An 8,468-nucleotide genomic window follows, 5' to 3' on the forward strand; every position below is an offset into this window, starting at 1 on the left:
GACCTTCATTTTGTTTCCATCCCACATAAGCACTACCTTGATTAACTCAGGAAGCATTTCCTTCCTCATCAGCCTAGCCTAATGAAAGAAATACCGAGTTTTCCCTGTTCTCTCGTAGGATGGGTACTTTCATTTTTGACACTGTAGCAGCTTCCTTCTTAACTCCTACTATAATTTGAATTAATCAGCATACATCACTACCTAGTACTACTGATGAGAAAGGATGTTCACTATTTCTGAGATGTGCAGATGCTGATTCTTACATCAATGCATCAAGTCACGTGCACTGAGCCATTGTCAGAAAAGAAAGATACACCTGGGAGTGAGCAAGTTGACAGAAGGTTCTTGCCCTCTTTAATGTGGGCAGATTTTGGGCATGGCTGAGAAGAGATGTATTTGGCTCTCTGAAGACCAGAAAGCCAAATATTCCCAAGCACGAGTAATGCAGTGCCCTTCTGCGGCAGCTATTGGAATTACACGGTTATATGAGACCCCGGATTTTCTGTTGCGGATCACAAGTTCCAGTCCCTCTGTGACAGCAGTTCCTACTCTTCTGGTCACCTCTTCAGCACTCTCCCTCTTCACTTGCAAGGTGCTTGTCGCTGGCTGCAGGAGAAAGCAAAAGAGAGAATTTGTCTTGACCTCCCGTCATACTGAAAAGTTGGCAGAACATGTGACCAGCTGCTTCCCTGCCAGGATCTGGAGCATTGCAGGCAGATGAGTGGCCCTGCTTGCTCTCCTGCTCTAGCCCATACCCTCACCAGATGGGCAAACCTGGCTGTGGACAGCTCCAGCAGCAGGGCCCCGCTCTTCACTGGACAACTGAGCTAATGGCATGTTACACAAAATCAAAACAACTGGCAGGCAGACCACTGCCATATTACTGGGCTGTGGAAATCCACTTAGGAGCCACATCCCTCCACAAGGAGGTCCATTTTGTTCATTAAAATGGTGGGAGTAAAGATTGAGCCTTGTTAGCTTCCAGAACCAGGTAGTTTAAGCCAGATCACACTAGGAGCTACTCACAATCACGAACTCTTTCCAGGGATCTCTGAAGCTGGGAGACCTGTCACTTTGGCTCTTTTGTACAGTTCTTCAGTGCATGGCTCGTCCACTCCCTCGTGTTTGCGTTTTGGAGAAGCCTGGTCTGCTTGAGACAGCCTCACTGCTGTAGAGGGAAGAAGAGTCACTGGAATGGTTCCCCTGTGTTTAGATGGCCTCACAAGTACACCCTGGCCTACCCTGCCACAGAGCTGGGAGAAAGAAGACTGCACAAGCACAGAGACGTTTGGTCACAGCCTCCCTGAAAACTTTTACAAAAAATCTTTGTTAAAAGCAGAATTAAGTCACCCAGAACAAACACAAAAGTATCCTCCTTTGACAGAGGACAGCTTAATTATACCTGATTAGCCCTACAGTGATCTGCACTTCTACCTTAAGTGGCTGTATATGATCCCATACAGGCAATAAAAGATTCACATTAATGAACTCTTATTCTTCAGCCCTTTTAGAAATGAAGGCTCACTGGGGACTTCTGAAGAAAGCATAAAGGAATGTGAATGTAATCTATATTTTCCTAGCTACACACCCTCTTCTTATTAGCAAAGGTCATCTCCTGCCTATAATCTTTAAGTTGACATGAAACTCAAAAGCACACAAATAGCTCCAACTCACCTGTACTGGTGCTGCAGCCCTGCCCCGAAGCTGAGTCTGTGACTGGGCCACTGAGATCTTCCACACATGAAGGGACAGATGCCAGTAAACCTAGAGAACAGCAAGAAGATCTTAGTTAAGAAACAAAGCACACCTGGGCTGGGAGAAGCTTTTCACACAGAAATACCTTAGTGATCACCAACCAGCACACCCATATCCTAAAGCAGGAGGAGTTCAGAGCTGCACTCACCCAGTGCTGACCACAGACACACATGGTGATCCAGCAGTGAATTTATTTAGAATACACTACTTAGGTTCTTTTCCAAAGTGAAGAATGGACCATTGGTGGTATATGGATGGTGCTATGCTATCAGCAGCTCTCAGACCTAAACAAACTCCACTCTTAGCTGTCTGAGAACATAATGGAGCTCTCCCTGGAAACCAACTGAGAAGATTTGAGAGGGACTGCTTCCTCTTGCAAGGACAGGCCAGAGAGACAAGTAATACCTATTTTAAATTGTGACCTCTCCTCTCAGCATTCTATCTCCTGTTAAAGACACAAACTTTTGCAATTGCTGGTACTTACAGAGGCCCCTGTAGCGTGACAGCTGCTGGTAGATCTGCTTCATGCGCTCGATGTTCAGTCGGCTGGTCTCTGCATGGTTCACCATGGGTTTGGGGTAGTCCACCCCAATGATGCACTTGGCTGCCTTCTGCACAGACTCTGGGGCATTCCACGGTTCATATATATATCGTGAGGGGAAACCCTTTAGTTTGGGCAGATACCTCCTGAAGCACAAGTAAAAAGCACACACAAAAAAATGTAGCACATACAATGCACAGAAAGTGCCGTGCACCTGTAAGCCACTGATTGATTTGGGCTTACAGATCCAGAAAGATAGATCAGCTCCAGTAACATCACTCACTTTACATAGTCACCACTGGGGTCTGTGCGCCGTCCGAAGCCCACAGGACAGTAACAGTGGAAGAACTGCTGGAAGAATGCGCTGCACGAGAGCCACATCCAGCTGCCTGCATTCACACTGAAATCTGCATCCAGTAACAGTTCGTCAAACACCTGCAGCAGTTGGAGGAAAAGGCACTGAGACCATCCCTGGGCAGGACTTTGTGGCAGTAGGACCCAGGATTGCTATTTCAAATGGCAGACACTGAGCTATGAGAAGAGAGCAGCAGCATAGAGGTGATCTGCTGGCTGAAGTCAGCTGGCTGGTCAATGTATCTCACTTCCTGACACTTTCACTTAGGGAGGCATGGTCTGCTCACATAGATAAAGTGCTGACTTATCTCTCATGCAGCTACAGACTAAATCACTACCTAGTGTTGCAGCAAGCTTTGGGTATTGATCCTAGCCTGGCAGGCATAACAAATATAAAGCACCAACCTTGGGAAGGAGAGGATGCTGCACAGAAGAACGTGCACCAAAGCAACAATAAGGAACCCCTCTGAAGGTCCCACAGCACACTACCACCACGAGGCAGAAAGGTTTCAGCAGTAACTCACTCACATCCATGCACAGATGCTGCACTTAGGCAGCACTTTCAATTATGCTCTTTGTCAGCTCCCCTGCCTCCACTTTTTGTGTAGGGCAGTATGTACACTGGGTAGGTTCGAGCTGTCTGTCCCTTCAGATGGCCCAACAGGAGGATCTTTTACCTCTTTCCTTGAGAGACTCTAGACTCAGATTTCACAGTCATGGAGCGTTCCCTGACCGGCACGGTGATGGATTTTATAATGAGGAAAAAGGTCCAGTTAAGAAGTGACATTAAACTTGCAAAGAAAACAGATGGACTGAGAGAATATTCCCAAAAAACCCCCCAAAACTAAAAGGTCTCCAAAATCCTAGTCCATATTTACCAGTGGGTCCCACATACATTTAGTTACGGTTACTTGAGGCTTGTGATACTGTCAGAGCCTCACGGTAGAAGGCAGAAAGAAGTCAGGCTATTGGCTGTCCAAGAGCCTGCTAGCAAATCCTCTCTTCCATGCACCTTTTACACATGAAGCAAAATCCATACCTGTGTGCCCATCCTTGCAGCAAGTGCCAGGGACACTTTGTTTTCTTTATGGCCTCCTGCAAATACCTGAAAATGCCAGGACTCACCCTGACTCCTGACTCCCAGCTGATCCAGAGGTCACCCCTGGTCAGGAAGCAGGCCACTGCGTGCCTGGCCAGATGGTGGATCCACCCTTCTTGTCTCAGTTGAGTCATGATTGCATCAATCCAAGGGAAGCCTGTCTTGCCCTCTGCCCACTTTGCTAAGGCTTCAGGGTTCCTGTCCCAGGGGATCTGTATGCAGATGGGATTCCCCTCCATGCGATCAAACTTCGGGTTGTTGGTGGCTGCTGTGTAGAAGAACTCCCGCCACAGAAGCTGTCCATACAGAGAGAGGGGGGGTGTGCTGTTCCGCTTCACCTGTGCAGAGGGAACATGGATATTCACAAGCATGAGAATGACTGGCTTCATGAAGCTGAGCTGTGAGCCACCCATGCATTTACACACATTTCCTGAGTCAGCTACTGACCACTGCGATAAAGGAGCTCAATGCCAGATCACTCCTTATCAGAAAGCCCAGATGGTGAAGTCAGAGCACTGACACGGGTTCACTCAGTACAATGACAAGTGACTGGAACAATGTAAAACTAACAGTAAAAGGCTCTATGTGGCTCGTAACATGGAAGTCCAGACTGAAGAACAAGATACCACCAGATTTAAGGCCTGTGTGAGTATATACAGGAGAATTACTTTTTCTTACCCAAAAGCCTCCTCTGTAGTAGCAACAAGCTCAGCCCAACAATCAAACACTAGGGAGGCAACTGTATGTTTTGTACCAATTCTGGCACGTTGTCTGGCAACCAGCATCCTGCTGTATATGCTCAAACCCCGCCTGCCTTCCAGATGAACCTTTTGTCTTACCTTCTTATACAGCTCCCAGAGACGATAGTAAAACAAGCGGCAGGACAAGCAGCCAAAACGCAGGTAGGGACTGAGTCCTGTAGGGCTGGCCAGCAATGAATTGGCGTTCATCCTTGGTCTTTCGTAATTCGCAACCCATGCCTAGACAGATTCAGGAGAAATAAGCCAAAAACCCCTTGTACTTGTGGGACACTGCTAATGGCAAGCCTCTGTGCAGGTGGTGAGGCCACTAAGGTCTGACAGCAGTGCCTCTTCAATTTACTTCCAACCACTGCTGGGAGAGATCTCCAGCAGGCAATCCCAAGCCCCATGCCCCATTGAAGAAATGAAAAACCTTTGCTCCAGAATTTAAACCAGTCCATTATTTTGCCCAAGAGGATTAATTTGCTTTGCATACAGGAGCTAACAACCCTGAGAGCTCCTTAGGATACAAGCTAACACAACTGTTTATGTCCAGGTATGTCTATCTCATGTCACACACTGAACAAGAAGATTGGGGAAATTCAGACCCTTTTGTGGAGCATTATGTTGATAGTTTACTCCCTCTTCAGCACAAGTATTTATGCTTTGATTTCCATATCAAGCCACCCAGCATTAAAGAAGTACAAAATGCTTAAAATTGAGTCATGCTTCTGCAGCTGGGCCACCTTTCATTACTTTGAAATTGTTTGCCTTGTGCACTATAATCAAGAACACAAGCCCTACTGAAAAAAATCTGATTATTTCAACAAGGGGCTCAAGGAATGCCAGCCTGTGAGACACCCTATTAAGAAGCTGATGAATAAGGGGAAGGCATTCTTTTGTAAGCACGTACTCACACTAATACCTCAGGTGAAGATAAAAAGAGACCGTGTGCAGTGTGGCAGGGACTGAACAACTTATGGGAGAATTTCCAAGTTTGCACTCCTCTAAAGGAAACTGAGAGGTAGAAACAAGGAAAAGAGTCCCATGTGCTTCAAACAGCAGCATAAATAATACACTGCTCTAAATTTTTTGGGCCTGAGGAATCCCATGAGCTCCCTGCTCCACACACAACCCAAGATCACAGGAATACTCCAACAATAACAAACACTCCTTTCCAGAGTGAATGTTATGAGCACTGCTAGGAAGAGCAGGGAACAGGGTAATGGGCAGCACTACATTTTTCATTTGGAGGCACAGTCTGAAGGAATCACCACTTAAATAATGGGTTACCTTTCTTTCCAAGTGTTTATCCAGCCGTGCCAGAGCTTCTGTCTCCCCTCCTTGCCAAACTGCAGGGGCAAGACCATCTGTAGGAAAGCCTGAGAGAAAGAACTTTGTAAGATTTGAAGCCATGCCTAGACAAAGGCCATAGATATGGGATTAAGCATTAACAACAGCAAGACAGTACATACTACAGTTGCCTAACATGGCTTATTTGCTGCTCTAATCCTTGTACAGCAGGAAAATCATGTAGGATATGAGGAGAGCCTGCTCATGACACTGCACTTCAAGGGCCTCTCCCTGCAATGCTTCAGGCTGCCTTGTGGTGACTTTCCCCACTGCTCACAGCCAGCATTCTCTCTGGTGTGTCAGCACTACCCACAGGGTTCTGCTCCAAAGGCTGAGCAGCTGGCAATAAAACATCTGCTCCACAGCTCTGCCTTACAAAACACCTTGCCATCAACATCAGCAGCTCACTAGGTAGCCCAGCTGCTTCTGGTGAAGCTCCTAAATCTGCTGAGGCTGGTGCTGGGGAAGGCACTGGATTAGTGCAAATGAACCACTGCAAATGGGGAAGCAGTAATGCAGTCTCCCTGCACTGCTCTGGGCTGACAGAGGAGCCTCCCCTGGCAGCAAGCAGAGCAGTGTAAGGTTACAGGCAGTCTCACATTTGGCCAGACAATAAAGAAGGTCGATCTATGCAGAACTGCAGCCTTTAGGATACTCCTGTTGTGAAGCCCCATGCTTTTACATGACTGTCAAAACTGCGCCTTAAGGTACCAGGAAGGTACCTTAAGGTACTTCCTATAAAGCTGGTATGGAGCCTCCAGTCACACACACACAGACAGTATTCTGCATTAGTCCTTTCTTCCCTTGCATTTAGATCCACTTCCCTGATGTAGGTCTTGCATTCATCTCCTTCTTCAAGTCTTACAGGACTGTAAGGCACAGCAGGATGAGTGAAAGAAGTTTTTGTAATATCTTTTGTCTTGTTAAGTTCCCAAACTGGTGCTGCTTGGCAGTAACTGAATGAAATTATCTAAAGCTGGTACACAGTTAGTTTACCTCTTCAGGTCTGTTACACAACATGCCTGAGATGGCAGTAGGAGGAAAGCAGCTGCTGAGGACATGAGATCCTAATACAGTGGTTACATGCTCAGTATAGCAGAGAACATAAGGACAGATGCAGAGCACTTCAGAGCAATGCTAAAGGGGATGCTGGGCATCCACAGCAGTGCAAGGGATGCCAGTGTGTTATCACAAGGTCTGGCACTTGCTGAAAGAATTAGGCTGTTCTATGGCTAGAGGCAGCCCATGTCAGGTAAGAACATGTGCCAGCCACTGGAAACAGTTCCACTAGATCCCATTTCAGCTGGCAGTAATCCTTGCCTTCACTCTTGACACATACCCAGCTCTTCCAGGGATGGGACCCCATAGACATCATCATGGTTTTCCTGGATGTCCACTTTACATGTTTCCATCTGCTGACTTATTACAGTGCTCACTGGCTTCTTTGGGAGCTCCATACGGCTAATGATGGCCTGGAAGCGCTTGTAGGTGAGGGGTGGCTTGTGGCCATTCAGCTCAATTATTCTGGAGACAAAATAAACAAGGTGAAACAAACAGCCTCACTACCACAGACGACACAAGGAAATGACATCCAAACTGGACCCTGCTATCTCTACTCAGGACAGCCTTTCATTCTGGATACAGAAATCCTTATAGACCTATATTTCACTTGATGCATCCCTCAAAGGGATATTAAAATCAACTGAATAAAATCCTAAAATACATCAGAAGACAAAACAGCACATACTTCCTCATCTCCACAGGGAAAAAAAAAAAAACCGAAACAGCTACAGCTGAATCAGGCTGAATATCACATCTCTCTCCCAGAACTCCTCATCAAACCCCTGTATGAAATCTTTATCTGATTACTGCCTTTCTGTCTCCCCAAGATGACAAATCCTAGATCTGCATCTGTTCCCCTGACACCTTGTGATATCCTAACCTGATTCTGACCGTACTTCCTTCTTGTCTGACACAAGACCCAGCCTGCTAGTGACCCCTCCTCCACCTATCTTGGATGAGACAAATCCCAGTTTGCATCATTCCTCTCTCCCCGTGATTAGAGAGATCACCATCCTCCCCTGTGCCATAAGGTCACGAGCAGCCCTGTCTCATGGTATGGACCTCTGTCAGATCACACCATGGAAAAAGACAGTCACGGTTCCCCATTCCTCTACTTCACCAAGCACCCACAGCCTGCTGGGGCCACGCGGTCTTATTTTTCCTGGGACTGAGAGCTCTGAGAAGCCCCATGGGCAAGGTCAATTTCCCCAGGCTGAAAGATGCCATTTTTAACCCCTCTCCTGCAGGAGAGGAAGGAGTTAACAGCAAAGCCGACAGCACGGGGATCGCCAGCATTACATAAAGCGGAGGGAGGCAACCCCACAGCTCACTCAGGAGCTGCAGCACAGCAGCCTTCCCCACCCATTACAATCAACAGCTTATGCAAGGGGCCGGTCTTAGAGCCGAGTGTTCCGGCGGCGCCATGTGCCGCCCCTTCCCCCGAGGCCGCACGTGTGGCGGGGCGGAGCGACACGCCGGCGCCGGGCGCTCCCGCACGTGTGCTCCGCGGTGACCCGGCTTCCCCGCCGCACCGGGAGCAGCCCCGGCCGGCAGGCAGGCCCTC

The 8,468-nt window shown here is 47.7% G+C and overlaps 1 protein-coding gene across 1 annotated transcript in view; it reads right to left on the reverse strand.

The window, feature by feature from the left end:
• Positions 1 to 321: 321 nt before the first annotated feature.
• The window catches only part of CRY2 (cryptochrome circadian clock 2), a 21,620-nt gene continuing 13,473 nt past the window's right edge, over positions 322 to 8,468 (reverse strand). Inside the window, exons 6-14 of the mRNA XM_017741609.1 lie at positions 7,182 to 7,366; positions 5,783 to 5,871; positions 4,589 to 4,729; positions 3,776 to 4,087; positions 2,580 to 2,731; positions 2,240 to 2,442; positions 1,675 to 1,764; positions 1,027 to 1,168; positions 322 to 606 (exon numbers count right to left, since the gene is read on the reverse strand). Coding sequence (XP_017597098.1) covers positions 1,029 to 1,168; positions 1,675 to 1,764; positions 2,240 to 2,442; positions 2,580 to 2,731; positions 3,776 to 4,087; positions 4,589 to 4,729; positions 5,783 to 5,871; positions 7,182 to 7,366 — 1,312 coding nt within the window. The 3' untranslated portion in view covers positions 322 to 606; positions 1,027 to 1,028. The remainder of the gene's footprint in view (positions 607 to 1,026; positions 1,169 to 1,674; positions 1,765 to 2,239; positions 2,443 to 2,579; positions 2,732 to 3,775; positions 4,088 to 4,588; positions 4,730 to 5,782; positions 5,872 to 7,181; positions 7,367 to 8,468) is intronic.

The sequence above is a fragment of the Corvus brachyrhynchos genome, unplaced genomic scaffold (genome assembly GCF_000691975.1).
Source record: "Corvus brachyrhynchos isolate BGI_N302 unplaced genomic scaffold, ASM69197v1 scaffold115, whole genome shotgun sequence".
NCBI lineage: Eukaryota > Metazoa > Chordata > Aves > Passeriformes > Corvidae > Corvus > Corvus brachyrhynchos.